Here is a 17,455-nt window from a genome sequence, read left to right as displayed (position 1 = left end):
TTTGAGAAAGGGTATCACTATGTAGTTGGGACTGACCTGGAACTCACTATGTAGTCCAGGCTAGTCTCGAACTCACAGCTATCCTCCTGCCTCAGCCTCCTGAGTGCTGGGGTTCTTTTAATTCTTTTGGAAGATACCCAGCAGGGGAATAGCTGGGTCAAATGGGACCTCTAATCCTAGTTCTTTGACATATCTCCATATTGATTTCCACAGTGATTGCACCAGTCTGCACCCCCACCAAAAATGGAGAAGGGTTCCTTTCTCCCCACAATCCCGCCAACATTTGTTGTTGGTTGATTTCTTGATAGCAGTCATTCTTTCTGGGGTGAGGTGGAGTCTCAGTATTGTTTTCATTTGCATCTCTCTAATGCTGGCCCTATAGTGTTTAATTCTTTATTTTTTTTGTTTTGTTTTTTGTGACAGGGTCTCACTCCCTGTGAAGTCCAGGCTGACCTTGAATTCATGGTGATCTTCTGCCTCAGCCTCCCAAGTGTTGAGATTATAGGCATGTGCTACCTCACCGAGCTACTGTTTTTGATTTTTGAGACATAATCTGTCTATGTAGTTCAGGCTGCCTTCAACTCACTGTAGCCCAGACTAGCCTCTTCTTGGCTTCAGCCTCTCCAATGCTGGGATTATAGGCATGCATCACCACACCTAGCCATTTTTAATTTTTACACTTAGATGTTGCATCCATTTTGAGTTAATTTTTATATGTGGTATCAGAATCCACTTTCCTTCTTTTGCATGTAGATACCAAGTTGTCCCGGAGCATTTGAAAAGAGTATTCCTTTCAATTGTCTTGACATTCTATCAAAAATCAATCGACCATTGTTATATTGGTGTATTTCTAGATTTCTTGGTTATTTACTTGTTGCTGGGACAAAATATCCAAAACCCACAGGTTAGAGGAGCAAAAGTTTATTTCAGCTTACAGTATGTAGAGGTTTCAGTTCATAGTCTGTGGATTCAAGGTAGGGTGGCATGGCAGAAGAGAAACAGTCCATAGCAAGGTAAGCAGGGGGCAGGAAGTAGTGAGCCTACCTTCCTTCTTTCCCTTTTTTTTCCATCCAGCCTACCAGTCTATTTGTTGGTGCCACCCATGCCCAAGATGAGAATTTCCCCTTTGGTAATTCAATCACCCACAACCATGCTAAAACAATCAATGGACTGATCCATTTACCATGCACCCAAAATACAGTATCACACACCCATGATCCAGACACCTCCTAAAAGCTCTACTTATGAGTGCATGACACCTTGGGGGGACATCTAGATGTAAGTCATAGCACTAGACCTTGAATTTTATTCCATTGATGTGTATCCTTAGGACTGTGTCACACTGTCTCAGTTATATATTTGTGAGAAGTTTTGAACATGTGAAATATTAGTCCTCTAAGTTTTTTTCAAGATTATTTTGTCTATTCTAGATTTCTTGAATTTTCATATGAATTTTAGGTTAAGCTGTTTTGTAGGTTTTTAGTAGTTATTGTAGTTGTTTTTATCTGATATAGTTTTAAAATGTTGCTTTAGTTATTGACATTATACCTACAGAGTATATCACAGACTATTGGTATTTGTGTTTTACTAGTTTGAAGGAAGTGTTTTGGCCTCTCATTCTCTGAAAGAGTCTCAGGGAGCCCAAGGAATCCCTAGACAACACCTGGGGAAAAGCTGGTGTGGAAAAGCTAGTTTGGACTGTTATCACAGCCAACATGATAGATAATGGTTGGAAAAGAGGAAATGAATATGGGAGAAATTTAAGAAAAAAATTGTAATGTCACAGAAGGAGAGATTTAAATCAAGGAGAATAATTGTGTTCCAGCTGGGTACAAGCTGTACAACCAACCTCTTGAGAAAGATTTAAAAAAATATATTTTTAGCCAAGAAATGGCACAGTTGAACTTTGATCTGTCTAGCGCATAAACTTGTTTTGCCCAAGGTAGAGTTAGAAGGAGATGTTATCCTCAGAAGCAAGACAGGTTTGTTAAGGCAAGAGAATGATTTTTCAAGTGGGCAGTATGGATATGAAAGTTTATTAACCCCAGAGGTTGATTCAGTTCAGGATTATAATGATGGCAGACCAGGAAGAACTAAGAACGTTTTTGTCAGGGCCGGGGATTTAGCTCTGTGGCATTGCATCTACCTTGCAAGCACAAGGTCCTGAGTTTGATCCCCAGTACCAGAAAAAAGAAAGTAAGTTATATGTCACTGCCAGACACTTTTTGTTTGTTTGTTTTGTTTTGTTTTGTTTTGGTGGTACTGGGGAACCTAGCGTCTTCACTACAAGTTATATCTTCAGCCCTTTTAACTTTTTTTTGTTCTGAGATAGAGTCTCACTAAGTTGCCTAGGTAAGGCCTGAACTTGCAGTCCTCTTCCCCTTAGCCTCCCAGAGTGCTGAGATTATTTGTATGTGCCACTCTGCCAAACTTCATGCTAACTATTCTGAAGGATTTGAGGTTGAGCTAAATAGGCAGTGGAGTTGTTCAGAGGAAGTGAGGCTCTCTGCCAAATATAATTTTGCCTTGTTACACTGCAGGATGGATTCATGCTGTGCTGACCCCTGTGGACTGCCTTGCCTTTGGAGGGAACTTCTTACACAGCCTTAACATTGAAATGCAGCTCAAGTGAGTTCTGAATTTGGCCATTCCTGTCTGCTAATCCTTAAGCTCTCTAGAGTGAGGAGTGCAGCATAGAAGGAGGCAAGACAATTAGAAAAGAATTGGTCATGCTTCCTGCTGATGTTTAGTTTGAAGATTAACACCTTTTTCTCACTTAGTAGTTATGTGATTTTGGCAAGTCATACAACCTTTGAGCTTAAAGTTTTCTAATAAAGTAGCATTTCACAACATCATTGTCAGGGTTGGAGATAGTGGTTGGATAGCATCCAGAATAGTAACTGATACACATGCTAGGTATTCAGTAAATGGATTCTTCTTCTTGTTACTTTTCCTCCTACCAGAGCCTATGAGATTGAGAAGCGGCTGAGTACAGCAGACCTCTTCAAGTTCCCCAACTTTGAGACCATCTGTTGGTACGTGGGAAAACACATTCTGGACATCTTTAGAGGTATGGAGCTCTTTGTCAGTTGTTCCTTTTTCCTGCTCTCTTTGAGGGATGGAAGACTGGGAAGGGGAGAGGGAGGATTACTATATAACTATTACTTCGGTCAAGATATAGGGCATCATGATGATCTGCTCGTTATGTACATCAAAACATCATAGGGCTGGGGATTTAGCTCAGTGATGCTACCGCCTGCCTTGCAAGTGCAAGGTCCTGAGTTCAATCCCCGGTACCAAACAAAACAGAACAAAAGGAAACATCATGGTGTATACTTCAAATATATACAGTAAAAACATTACTATTTAAAATGTCTCTAATGCTATCCTTTAATGCTTTCACTTCTTTGCCTGTGTCATCTGTAACTTCTTTTTAAAAATATTAGTATATATTTGCAATTCATGCAATTTATAGTCATGTTTAGGAATGGTTATGTGTACATAGTACAGCTTTTTTTTAAGTCCCCTTCCCCACTTCCCAGGTATCCCCTTATTATACTTGTCGATATTATTTGTCTTAGCTCATGTTATGACATAGAGTGTTTACATTAATTGGGGTTATTATGTTCCTGTACATGGCACATCTGTTATTTCATTTCCCACTCCCCTCTTAGCCCTTGACCTTGTTTCTTTGGACTGTTTTCCCACTGCGAGAGATATATCCCCTTGTCCCTTTCTATCCATCTTTTATAATTTTCTGTTTGTACTTTGCCTTACTCAAATGAGAAATGCCATATGGTATTTCAGCTTGTCTGTATGCTTTATTTAATTTAGCATTATATTTTCCAGGTGCATGCATTTTCCTGCAAATGTCTCAAATGTTTTTATAGCCGAGTAGTATTCTATTATATATAGATACCACATTTTCTTTATCCAGTCATCTGTTGATGGGTATACAGGCTGCTTCCAGGATTTAGCTACTATGAATTGTGCTGCTATAAACATCAGTATGCAAGTATCAGTGTAGTATGATGACTTAAGCTGCTCAGGGAAGATACTGAGCAGTGGGATAGCTGGGTTGTATAGAATTTCTAATTTTAGTTGTTTGGGAAAACTCCATACTGATTTCCATAAGTGGAAATCTTGGTGTAGAATGCAGGAGGGTTCCTCTTTCACCATAGCCATGTCAACACTTGTTATTGTTTGATTTCCTAATGATTGCCATTCTTTCAAAGTAAGGTGGAATCTTAATATTGTTTTAATTTGCATTTCTCCTATGGCCAGAGATGTTGAACAATTTTTCATATATTTGTTGATCATTTGAACTTTTTTCTCTATGAAGTAGCTGTTCATTTCTCTAGCTCATTTTCTTGACTGGGTCTTTAATTTTAGGTGGCTTAGTTTTTTTGAGTTCTTTGTGTATTCTAGACATTAGTTCTCTATCTGAGGAGTAGCAGGGAAAAGTTTTTTTTTTTTCGCATTCTGCAGGTCTTTTCACTATTGATGGACTCTTGCTGTACAGAAGCTTTTTAGTCTGATATAATCCCATTTGTTGATTCTTGCTGTTATTTCTTGTGCAATTGAGGGTCTGCTTAGAAAATCCTTTCCTACACCTATGTCTTCAAGTGTTTTACCTATTTTATCTTCCAGAAGGTTTAATGTTTCTGTTTTAATGTTTAGATCTTTGCTCCATTTTGATTTTAATTTAGTATTTGGTGAGAAATAAGGGTCTACTTTCATTCTTCTACAAACAGATAACGAGGTTTCCCAGCACCACTTGTTGAATAGGCTGTCTTTCCTTCAACATAGGCTTTTGGCCCCTTTATCAAAGGTCAAATATTTTAATATGTCTGGGGAGATTTCTTTTATCTTCAGTTCTGTTCCATTGAACCATGTCTGTTTTTGTTCTAGTACCATGCCATTTTTATCACTATTGCTTTATGTAGTATAGCTTAAAGTCAGGTATGGCTATGCTGCCTGCTTTGCTCTTATTGCCCAGAATTACTTTTGCTATTCTGGGTCTCTTCTTGTTTTGTATGAATTTTAGTTTTGTTTTATCTAGATCTGTAAAGTATGCTGTTGGTATTTTGATTGAGACTGCATTGAATCTGTATAACAGTTTTAGAAGTATGGGCATTTTGACAATCTTTGTTCCTGTCCACTAACAAGGGACATATTTCTATTTTCTGATGTTCTTTTCAGTCTCCTTCAGAGTACTGTATTTTTCTTTGTAGATGTCTTCCAATTTCTTGGTTAGGTTAATTCCTAGATACTTCATTTTCCCCGAGGCAACTCTGAATGGTATTGTTTTCATAATTTCCTTCCCATCTCATTCATTGTTGGTACACACAAATGCTAATGTGTGTTGATCTTGTATCTTTCTGCTTTGCTGAAGTTGGTTGTTTATTCTAAGGGGTTTTTGGTGAAGTTCTTTGGGTCTTCTATGTAGAGTACCACGTCATCTGTAAATAATGATAATTTGAGTTCTTCCTTTTTTTGTCTTGCCTAATTGCGCTCGCTATGTTTCTAGTATTGTGTTGTATAGAAGAGTGATAGTGGACATTCTTATCTCATTCTTGATTTTAGAAGGAATGCTTTTAGTTTTTTCCCCCATTTAGTATGATGCTGGCTATTGGTTTGTGATAAATAGCCCTTATATATTCAGGTATGGTCCATCAATACCTGTTTTTTTCAGGGTTTTTATATGAAGGGGTGTTGGATTTTGTTGAAAACCCTTTCTACATCTATTGATATGATGATGTGGTTTTGATCTTGCTCCTGTTTAAGTGATATATTTATTGATTTACATATGTTGAGCCATCCTTGCATCTCTGAGATGAAACCTACTTGATCATGATATGGCATCTTTTAGATGATGTGCTGCATTCTGTTTGCTAATATGTTGTTGAGGATTTTTGCATCTATGTTCATTAAAGAGTTTGGCCTATCAGGTTTTGGAATCAGGTTGGTACTGGCTTCAATAAATGAATTTGGGAACACTGCATCCCCTTCAATTTCTTTGAAGAGCTAGAGGAATACTGGTGATAATATCATCCTTAAATGTTTTATAGAGATCAGCAGTGATCTATCAGATCCGGGGCTTTTCTTAGTTGGTAGATTCTTGATTACTGAGTCAGTGTCATTCCTTGTTAGTGGGTTGTTAAGCATATTTATGTCTTCTTGCATTCGTTTTGGTAGTTTGTATGTGTCTAGGAATCTGTCCATTTCAAAATTTGCTAATTTGTTGGAATATAATTTTTTGAACTACTGATTATCTTCTGGATTTTGACATTATGTTTTGATTTCACCTTTGTCATTTCTAATTGCATTAAGTCTTTAATCTCTTTTTTCTTGGTAAGTATAGCTAAGGATTATCTATTTTAGTTATTCTTTTGAAGAACCATCTCTTAGAGTCACTGTTTTTATTTACAGTTTTTAAAGACTCAATTTCATTGATTTCCTCTTTCATCTTTATAATCTCCCTGCTTAATTCTTTTTTTTGCAGATTGTTTGTTGTTATTTCTCAGCTATTTAAGATTTCTTATAAGGTTAGTTATTTGGGCTTGCTCTGTTTTTGTAATGTGAGCATCGGTTGAGATGAATTTTCCTCTTTAAGACTGCTTTTATAGTGTCCCAGAGGTTTTGTTGAGTTGTGCAATCATTGTCATTAACTTCCAGAAATTATTGAATTTTTTCTTTTATTTCTTCTGTGACTCAATGGTTGTTTAGGAGTATATTTTTTAATTTTCCAGGAGCTTTTATCTTTTCTGAAATTTCTTCTGTCATTGATTTCTATTTTAATTGCCCAATGGTTGGATAGTATGCATGAAATGATTTCAGTTTTTTGTTTGTTTGTTTTTGTTAATGGGGTTCAAACTCAGGTCCTTGCCCTTGTGAGGCAGGTGGTGAACCACTGAGCTAAATCCCTGGCCCCATTCAGTTCTTTATTTACTTAAGCAGGCTTTATGGACTAGTATGTGATCTATTTTGAAAAAAAGTACAAAAATAATGTATACTATGTTGTAGAAGGTTGGAATACTTTGAGTATATCCATTAAGTTCCTGTGTTCAAGGGTATGGTCGAGCTCTGAAATTTCTTTGTTGGTTTTTTGTTTAGTTGATCTTTCTCTTTGAGAGGGGGTTGTTAAAATCCCTTACTATGATTGTGATAATGTTTATTTGATCTTTTAATTTCAGCAGTTTTTGTTTTATGAAAATAGGTGTGCTAGTATTATGTTTATCATTGTTATCTCTTTTTTTGGCTTGTTCCTTTAACTAGTATGTAGTGACCTTCTTTGTCTCTTGTAATCAGTTTTAACTTGAAGTTTACCATGTCTCATACTAGAATTGCTAAACATGCTTGTTTTTGGGATCCTGATACATGAAATGTTGTTTTCCAACCTTTAAATTTTAGTCTATGCATGTCTTTTTTATTTAGATGAGTTTCTTGAATGCAACAGATTGTTGATTCTGTTTTTTGATTCAGTCTGTCAATCTATGTCTTTTGATTTGGGAGTTGAGGCCATTAACATTGAGAGGTATTTACTGTCATTTACTTCATCTGTCGATATATCATTTGTTATTTTTTCCTGATTTTTTTGTTGCTGTTTTATTCATTGACCTCAGTAGCTTCCTCTGTGTTTCTCAGTTGTTTCTGTTGAGAATGTTCTTGAGCATTTTATCTAGAGTTGGTTTAGCACTCATGTATCTTCTGAGCTAGTGTTTTTCATTTATTTGGAAGGATAGCTTTGCTGACTCAGTTAATCTAGGTTGGAAGTTATTTGCTCTTATGGCTTGAAATACTTCACTCCAAGATCTTCTGATCTCCAGGATTTCTGCTGAAAAGTCTATTTCTAATTGGTTTACCTTTATATGTGATTTTTTTGGTTTTCTCTGGCTGCCTTTAAAATTCTTTTTTTTTTTTTTTGCTGAATATCTCAATTTAATGAGGATATGCCTTGGTGAACTTCTTTCATCATAATTGTTTGGTGTTCTTTAAATGTTGCTTATTTGTATTTTAAATATTTTCTTATATTTGATTTGCTGAATCTCAATTTAATGAGGATATGCCTTGGTGAACTTCTTTCATCATAATTGTTTGGTGTTCTTTAAATGTTGCTTATTTGTATTTTAAATATTTTCTTATATTTGGGAAATTTTCTTCTATAATTTCTGTAATCATGTTAGTAAATCCATCTGTGCAATCTAGACTTTCTCTTAACTCCAGTCCATGGATTGGTCTTCTTGTTTTCATCTAGTAGCTGCTGGATAATCTTCTCTTGCACTGTTATTTTCTTTTTTGGTTCTTTGAGCTCTTTATTGTAATTCACTTCATTGTAACTATCAATATCAGATACTGTGTCTTCACATTGGTCATTTCTGCAATGTATGAATTCTATACTGTTTTCTATTTTAGATCTGTATGACATGTTTTTGAGAATTCCATATCCTTGTTGAATCTTTTGTTCAAAGTTTAAATTGTTTTGCTTAGCTCATTCTTTTTTTTTTTTTTTAGCTATTTCCTGAAATTAATAGCTGTAAACTTTTGGTTCATTTCCTCTTTGAACTCATCTATTTTCTTCATCCCTTGTAAAAACTTTTCATAGATTTCTGCTATCTGATATTTTTTTCCTCCCTTTGCCTTGATGGAGTTGAGGGGATTTGGAGATCTTCTACCCTCCCCTTTCTCCTACTTGTATCTGTTTGTTTGTATCTTTTAAAAAATTATTTGTCTCCCTCTTTTTTCTCCTCCCTTTTTTGGGAGGTGATTACTACAAGTTGGGGACTATAGAAGTGAGGAGAGTTTGTGGCTTACCTGGAGTTTTATGGAGCTTATGTGGAGTAGGTTGTTGTCTCTCTGTGAGTAATTTTCAGCTTTGTATGTCCAGTGTTAGTATTAATCCTTCTGTAATTTATTTTTTTGTGATTTTTGACTCTGTCACTGTTTTGATGAAAGAGTTGCTTCTATTTATAACAATATCCACAGATTCAGTCTTTAGGCACTAAGCGGGAGATTTGAAAAGGAGACTAGTGATAGGTGAGAAGAAAAGATTGATGCAGGCTCTGATAATATTGGACTACTTTTAGTTGAATTGAAGGTTTAGTGTTGAGAAGTTTCAACATATATTTTGTAGGGGCAAGGGTGAGATGCATGAAAGGGTATTCACATTGTGTTTGAGGAAAGCTATATGGTTATCAGAACTTGCTTATAGTGAGGACAATAAGCTAGGTAAGATACGAAACAGCCAAAGTATTAATATGGGAAGGGTTAAGGAATTATACTAGTGAAGATAGGAATGGCTGTGAGGGGGCTAAGTATGATAAATTTTAAAACTGAGGTGGAGTTTATATGTTTGGGAAAAGAATAAAGATACATGTTAATATTATTTTGGCAGTTTGAGGTGAAGAAACTAGATCACAGGTTGAGATGAGGAAGAGAAAGAGAACCTAGACACCTAATAAGTCAGAGCCAATGAACAAATATATGAGTAACAATTTAATATACACTTGAGACTATAAAAGAATATAATTTCACATAACTAAATAACTCAAGAAACATACAGAATCTTAAACCAATAAGTTATTCAATGGGAACACAGGTTATATAGATACTCCAATGAGACACTGCATATGTGATTCCCAAGTAGCTTCTTTGCCAGAGAGTCTGAGTGCTCACACACCAATTAGTCCTCTGATCCGTCCACTGCAAAACTTGGGTTACCTCAGATTCAGGAACTCTTTCTGCCAGGTTGCAGGTATTTTTGCAGTTTCATGCAATCTAAGTTCTTGAGTTACGAACTTTTGCTGTCCTTTTCCCTGGGTGTGATAGTAGATTCATCAGGCAAGTTCACTGGCACTGAATTGTTCACTGAGTCGGGATTATCCCTACAGAATCAATTCTAGTACAGCAATAACAGGCTAATCCATTCCAGTGGTATCTATCAGAGCTAGTTGAGAACTGTCATACCATAAGACCCGGTTTTGGGTCTCTGTTTATCAATGGGTACACAGCACCAATGTGAGCCTCCCTCCACTCCGTAACTCAGGAAGAAACTGGAGTCTGATTGCAGGAACTGAATCTGTGATCACAAGTCCCTGCCTCTCAGCTTGACTCTCCCTAGTGTGTTTAACAGCTAGGGCAGTATTCCATGACTGTCCTTCCCTTATCCACTGTGGGAACTTGGCAATGTGAAGCCACCACCAAGGGGCTGATCTGGGACTGAGATTCCAACACTCAGCCCTTCCCCACAGTAGTGTCCTCGCCAGCATCTGTTCCATGCATCTGTGTCCTGGGGTGCTTGTACCGCACATACTCACCAAATGTTGCTTCTGGGGGGCTGCTGGAGAATCAGGAGTCTCAGATTCTTCCTGCTGTCTCCCACTGCGTAAGAGTCTCCTAGTCTCGACACTCTTCTCTGAGAGCAGAAAAGTTATTAATTTCGCTGTGCCTTTGGTTGACAGTCAACAAGCCACCGTCCACAGCACCATGGTTTCTCCTCTGTGATGTGGGCCACTTCTTCTATATTGCTTTATCCTATTTTCTTCTCCTTTATCAGGTTCCTTGTTGTTCCCATGTACTCTCCCTTCACTTTGGTTCCTCTCCAAGCCACTGTCTTCCAGACTTGTCCTTGAGAAGCCGTGCTGCTGGCACTTACTGCTCCACCATCTTGTTTCTTATAACTTTTTTTTTTTTTTGAGAGTAGGGAAAATTTATTGAAAGATAGCTTCTAAGAGACAGAAGGGGGACTGGAAAGTGGGTTGCCTCTGTTTCTTATAATTTCCTGAAACTATTAAACTGTCTTCCACCTCTATGATTTTCTCATTTGAAGAATATTATATAAATGGAGTCATACTCTGTGTGATCTTTAGAGATTTGCTTTTTTATTTAGCATTATGTATAGAAAGGCAGTATGATCGAGAAAATTTGATCTTAGAGACATTTTCCCTATTTCCTGCCAGTTAAAGTCAGAAACTATCTGGATTAGTCTAAGAGTCTCCTAGTTATACTTCCTATGGGGATAAGACCTATTCCTGACCATCCTGGCATCCTTTTGTTGATTCCTAGGTATTGGCCCACATGAAAGTCAGTTTGCTGAGTTTTCATCTTTCTTGGTCACCTCAGAGATAGAGCAAGTCCCTTGTTTTGGCCAGAGATTGATTTTTAAAGGTGAATTAGCCAGGAGGAACCCTGTATGTCTAAGTTACAAAGAAACTTAGACCCCTCTGAGTATAGTTTTCTTTTCTTTTCTTTTCTTTTCTTTTCTTTTTTTTTTTTGGTTTTTTGAGACTGACCTGGAACTCACTATGTAGCCCAGGCTGGCCTCGAACTCACAGCGATCCTCCTGCCTCAGCCTCCTGAGTGCTGGGATTACAGGCGTGTGCCACCATGCCCGGCTTTGAGTATAGTTTTCTACTCAATATCTCAAGCCCTTATTCTGTTACCTAGCTAGACTGTTACTTAAGTATTCAGTCCTATGCCAGATAACTTAACTGATCACTATCTGTCCTGAAGAACATCTTAGTTCTGTAGAAAATTATCATAGAGCCTAAAACTGGCTGTTAATAATAGTTCTCCCTGAAATGACACAGAACATAGCTATTCCATCTTCTTTATTAATGACCCTTTGAGTCTGTAAAAATAGCAATCATGGTCCCTCTGAGTATTCTCATTTTGAGACCCAAGAGGCAGAGGAAAGGAGCTTAGCTCTTAAACTCAAGTAAACATGGTTTCAGTCTTGGCTTAGGTACTTACTACATATGTAGGTGGTTGGTCAAGTCTCTCTCATCTTGGAGCTTCAGTTTCTTAAACTCTAAAATGAAGACAGTAATAGACACTATTAGAATTACTGAGATCTGGAGTTGTACTCAGAACCCTGAGCATATTGTCTGTTGCTTTATAGAGATAATAAGTTTTCTACTTTGCTTTCATGGCTTCATTGACACTGTTTTTTTCTTACCCCTTTAGGTTTGCGAGAGAACAGGAGACACCCTGCGTCCTACCTGGTCCATGGTGGCAAAGCCCTGAATTTGGCCTTTAAAGCCTGGACAAAGAAAGAAGTAAATTTTCTCTGTCTCTTTTTCTCTATCTCTGTCCCCCCCTCTCAAGACAGGGTCTGGCTATGTAGTTCAAGCCTCACTATGTAATTCAGGATGGCCTTGAACTTACTATTGTTGCCCAGGCTGATCTTGAACTCACAACAGTACTCTTGCTTCAGACTCCCAAGTGCTGGGATTGTAGAGCTAAGAAGTAAATATTCTTATATCCCTACTTCCTCAGGAGTTCTCCTGTCCATGGAAAACAGCATTGGAAAATGCTTTGGAGAGATAGAAAAGATGAGAGTCTTGGGGCCTGGGTGAAGAGTAGAAGACTAGACTAATACTCTTTGGATTATATTTTTAAGCCTTTGTTTTCCTGTATACTGCATTTTGTACAGTTTTGTTTCTTGACCCATTCTGTCAATCTGTGTCTTTTGATTGGGAAATGTAGACCATTCACATTGGAAGTTTTTACTGAAAGATACTGACATCTTTATCATTGCTTTATTTTCCTGTTGCTGATTTGCTGTTTTTTTCTCTCCTTTCTGGTTAACTGCTCACCCTGTCGGTGTATTCATTATATTAGATTTTTTTGGCATTATTGGTTTCATTGTCCCTTGTTTTGACATCCTTGAGAATTTTTTGGGCTGCTGGTTTGTTGGCCATGAATTTCTTGAGGTGCTCTTTGTCATGGAAAAGACCTTATTGCTCTATCAATTTTGAATGATAGTTTCGCACAATATATAAAAGTTGTTTTCTAATAGGGCTTGAAACACTTCACTCCAAGCCTTCCTGGCCTTAAAGATTTGTAGTGAAGTCTGCTATAATTCTGGCGGGTTTACTTTTATGATTCATTGCTTTTCTTTATCAGCTTTTACAATTCTGTCCCTTGTTGGACTTCTGGTATTTTGACTATCATGTGACATGGAGAGATTCTCTTTTGATCATTTCTGTTTGGAGTTCTATATGCCTCACTTATCTTTATGTTTAATCTTTCCCTATATTTGGAAAGTTTTCTGCTATGGTTTCTGTAAACAGGTTTTTTATGCCTTTAGTGCTGTCTTCTGATTTTTCACTTAATCCAATTAATCTTAATCTCTCTTTTTTAAATGGTGGCAAAGTTTTATTAAAGGTGAAAAAAGAAATAGGCTCTGCAGAGTGAGTGTGGTCCACGTGAAGGTAGGAAAAGAAGTATACCCTACAGTGTGAGGGTGAGACACCGTGTAAGATTAAACCGTGGCGAGTCTTAGTCTTCTTTGTGTCATCTAGCATTGTTGGATCCATTATTTGTGTTCTTGTTTTCAAGGTATTTCTGAATGATTGTCTTTCAATATATCCCTATTTTCTAATTCTGATACTGTATCCTTAAATTGGTTGTTTCTACTGCCCATACTTTCGGTAGGGTTTTTAATCCTGGATTTCTGGGACGCTTTTCATGGACTCTATTTCTTGGCTAAATTAGCCATTCATGTACTATATCTTTTTTTTCCTGTTTAGCTAGCTTTATATTAGTGTCTATTGTAAGCTCCTTGATTATTTTTGCCATTACCTACTTAGTTATATTTTCTGTGATCCCACCGAGCACCTCATCAATCTGTTCTTTAATCTCCCCTGTTATTCTTTTCCAATAATTAGGATGTGTGAGTCATTTACTCCCCCTCGATGCCCCCAGCATTGGCTTTGTGGGAGTTTGCAGTTTCGGGTGGCAGTTTTTTTTTTTTTTTTTTTTTTATTTTTTTTTTTTTTGCCTTGTGTAATCATGTTTATATTGTTTTCTATTTGTTTGATTTGCTTTATCCTTAGGTTTGCAGCACTTACAGTGGAAAGACTTGATTGCTAGCATGGAGATCTCTTTAGTTAGTCTGCTTTTCAGTGATACAGTCTAGGCATGGCTTAGTCTTTTGCCTCTGTCCCAAGATCTGACCACCTGTGTTAATTTGAGAGAGGAAGATGCAGTGTAATTGACCCAACACTCTGTTCTCTGCGAACGGACCACAGAATTGGTAATGTCATAAAGGTAATCCAGGTGTTGGCATATTAAGAAATCTCATGAATAGCATCAGTAATGTAACTCTGGCAGTATCAAGTAAATCATCAAAAGTAATAGTATCCAAGACATTTGGATATTGATATACCATAAGAACCAATATTGTAGCACCCTTGACCATAGAAAAGAAATCCACAATTATAGTATAAACACTAAAACAACCCAGATATTGGTATATGTACTAAATGCAACAACTACATCTCTGCTAATGATAGAAAGGAATTCAACAGTAAGGACATAGCATTAACTATCTAAAGATTAATAAAGCTTAATGGTATTAAAGTATTAAAGATGTAAGGTGTTGGGAATGGGAGAATGCAAGAGGAAAAATTAAACAATGGGAGGTGAGAAAGAGGAAAGAAGTGAGAAAAATGAGTCTATTAAGAAGTAGAAGTGTATTTATAGAATTAGATAAAGGTAACAGAAAAAGACCCAAAGAGAAGTAAAAGATAAAAGAAGGAGAAATAATAATGGTAAAGAAAAAATTAAAAGGAAAAAGAAGGGGAATGAGGAAAAAAGAAGTAAAGAAAAAAGAACAAGGATGAAGGACAAAGGAAAAACCCCCAGACCCCAGTAAAGCAGTGAAGAAGAAAGAAGAAAGAAAAAAAGAGTCCAAACAGAAAAACATTCTCTGTACTTTTTTATTTTAAATTTTATTCATTTATTTTTTGAGACAAGCTCTCACTATGCCATTCAGTCTGGGGTTGAACGCACCTCAAAACGTGCAGCAATCCTCTCGCCTCAGCTTCCACAGTGCTGGGATTACAGGCATGTGCCACCACACACTGCCATCTCTATACTTTTGAATGGGTGGTTTTCTTTAAGGATCAGTAGTTTTGTAGTTTAACGATTTATGGTTTTCTCTGCTTCGCCTTCCAGCCTGTGGGTTTGTGAGGTTCCCACACATTTCAGAGGCCCCTCTGCTTAGTCCACTGTTAACAACATTTTCCAAGTCAAGACATATATATCCCTGCTCTCACCAGTAGATAAGAAAAGCAGTTAAACCTCAGATCTCTGAAGGGTGTAGGCAATAGGGCAAAGGCTCAAGTTCTTAATTTTGGCACTTTCAGACCCAGCACAACTCAGCCCTGGCGTGTCCGCCCCCCTTGGGGCATGAGGTGTGTGTCTTCACAGCCCAAGCTCAAACCCCTCAGGGGGTCTTTTTTCAGCCCTTAACCTATCCACAGCTATCTCCTGTGGCTGTCTCTCATGTAGTAACTGTGTGTGGGGGAGTAACACTGGGAACTTTGCAGAAAAGACATCCCCCAGCTGTTCTGAGTCCCAGATTTATATAGTCAACTCCCTCCTTGAATGTTGCCCCACCAAGCACTCACTAGCAACATGGTGAGTGCCTGCTCTGGGATCCCTGTCTGGCTGTTGCCTGCTGTGTTCAGGGAGGTGAGTCCATATTGTTTCTCTGCATTGTTATCCATCTCTCAAACTTCTGGGTTTCTCTTTATTTTCTCCCCACCTTGTTATTTTATAGTGTTTGGATTCCAGATCTTGGAGAGGCTAAATTTTGCTGTCACTCACCACTCTACCAGCTTTAGTCTCTCTAAACCTTTCTTTCTGAATATATAAAAAGTAATATATATTTACTCTAGAGAATTAAAAAAAATAGAAGATGGCCAGTGTAGTGGAGCACACCTATAATCCCAGCACTAGGCAGGCTGAGGCAGGAGGATCGCTCTGAGTTAGAGCCCAGCCTGGGCTATAAAGTGAGTTCAAGGCCAGCCCGAACTATACAGCAAGACCCTGTCTCAAACAAAAACAAACAAAAAATAGAAAACTATAAAGAAGGAGAAACACCTTTCATTTTAACTCTGAGAAGAAACTACCATTAATGTTTGGGTATATTTCCTCTTGGTATTTTTTATGTGCATTTAAACAATGCAGTTGCGTTGCACTGTATGTTAAATTTTTGTATCTGAATGCATTGGCTTATCTTAATTTTCCTGTGTCACCTGACTTCTCCATAAGCATTTAGTAGTTAAAGAATACTCTTGGGTGTACCATTTTTACCTATCTACTTGCTTATTGTTGCTTCCTTTTTATGTGTTTATTTGTAGGGATGTAGTTATAGAGAATTATATAGTAAATGTTTATGCATCAGTCTTTGCTCCTCATCTCTTGTTTGTTCGTCATCACTTATTCCTTCAGAGTAGATATCTTTTAAAAGAAATTACTAGTTTATAAAAAAACACAAGGCTCTTGGTGCATACTGCCAAATTGGGCTTCTTAGAAATGTATCAATATCCATCTACCCAACTGAACACTAAGCAGGTATAAAAGAGAATTAAAAAGCTGTCTGTCTCCTGAATTACCAATGTATATTCAAGGTTCAGATATTCTACAGACTCCTTCCCTTGCATGCAGTGACCTAAGGGGAACTTTCATTCATCCTAGGCTTAACCCATGAAATCTCTCCATTTCCTCTTGCCAGCGACCCCCACCACCACTGGGGATCGAACTCAGGACCTTGCACTTGTCGAGCTAAATCCCCGGCTCCCCTCCCTCATATATTTTTGAATGTCATCTTTTGGGTCTTCCATTGCTCTCTTGAGTCATGTGCACCTGGGCCTTAGTGTTGGATTCTGTTTTTCCACATCCTTCAAGTGTGGGTGCTTTAGTACGTCTCTGACTTCTCTTATGAATGAACTTTGGAGTGACTGTGTTCCAGGAACACTAAAATGGAAGTGGTTGAGTGGATCCTAAATTATCGTGCCTCAACTCAGGAGACCCAGGGACCAAGGAATGGCCCCAGGGAGCATAGAAGAGTAGGACACGGTTCTGAGGAGCCCACACTTATGGAAAAAGTCTTTTGTGAGGTTTGGATGATGTGCATGAGAGGCATTTATTCCCTCATCTTTCCAGAGACTCTGGTATGGGAGGGAGACATAAAGGTTATCCAGCAGGGGTTCTTGACTTCCCACCCAGCCGCCAAAATTAATTCCTGATAGATTAAAAGAGTTAAAGTGAAAACCATACAAGAAAAGAACAAAATGCTGTGAAATTTACCAGTCCTCTGGACACAAGTGAAGTGAAGGTGGTAGAAGAAATCACAAAGAAAAACCTTGCAAAATTAGAAAGATAGCAAACAAGTTACAAGAGACACGTCTTGGTTGCTGTTGAGTTCGCTGTAGGTCTGTAGCTGCTCAGCCAGCACTTTCTGTCTTCACAAGTGGAGGGGCTCGTTTGTCCCCTTTGATCTCCCTGAAGTCATTGATTTCATGAGGGTTATAGCCCAAGCACAAAAGTAAATTCCTCACACCTCTTTGTATGTCCTTTACCAGATATATATTTGATAAATACCTTTTCTCAGTCTGTGGCTTGTTTGAAAGCGTAAGTTTTTTTTTTTTTTTTTTTTTTTTTT

General features: G+C 37.7%; 1 protein-coding gene across 4 annotated transcripts in view; it reads left to right on the top strand.

Moving 5' to 3' along the window:
* The window catches only part of Phf8 (PHD finger protein 8), a 124,703-nt gene that overhangs the window by 38,785 nt on the left and 68,463 nt on the right, over positions 1 to 17,455 (top strand). For all 4 annotated transcript variants that reach the window (XM_010610746.3, XM_010610747.3, XM_010610748.3 and 1 more), the window contains exons 9-11: positions 2,541 to 2,628; positions 2,964 to 3,070; positions 11,965 to 12,056. In XM_010610746.3, coding sequence (XP_010609048.1) covers positions 2,541 to 2,628; positions 2,964 to 3,070; positions 11,965 to 12,056 — 287 coding nt within the window. The remainder of the gene's footprint in view (positions 1 to 2,540; positions 2,629 to 2,963; positions 3,071 to 11,964; positions 12,057 to 17,455) is intronic.

The sequence above is a fragment of the Fukomys damarensis genome, unplaced genomic scaffold (genome assembly GCF_012274545.1).
Source record: "Fukomys damarensis isolate Sample0158 unplaced genomic scaffold, DMR_v1.0_HiC HiC_scaffold_39, whole genome shotgun sequence".
Lineage (NCBI taxonomy): Eukaryota > Metazoa > Chordata > Mammalia > Rodentia > Bathyergidae > Fukomys > Fukomys damarensis.
This window is presented reverse-complemented; position numbering and strand designations above follow the sequence as displayed.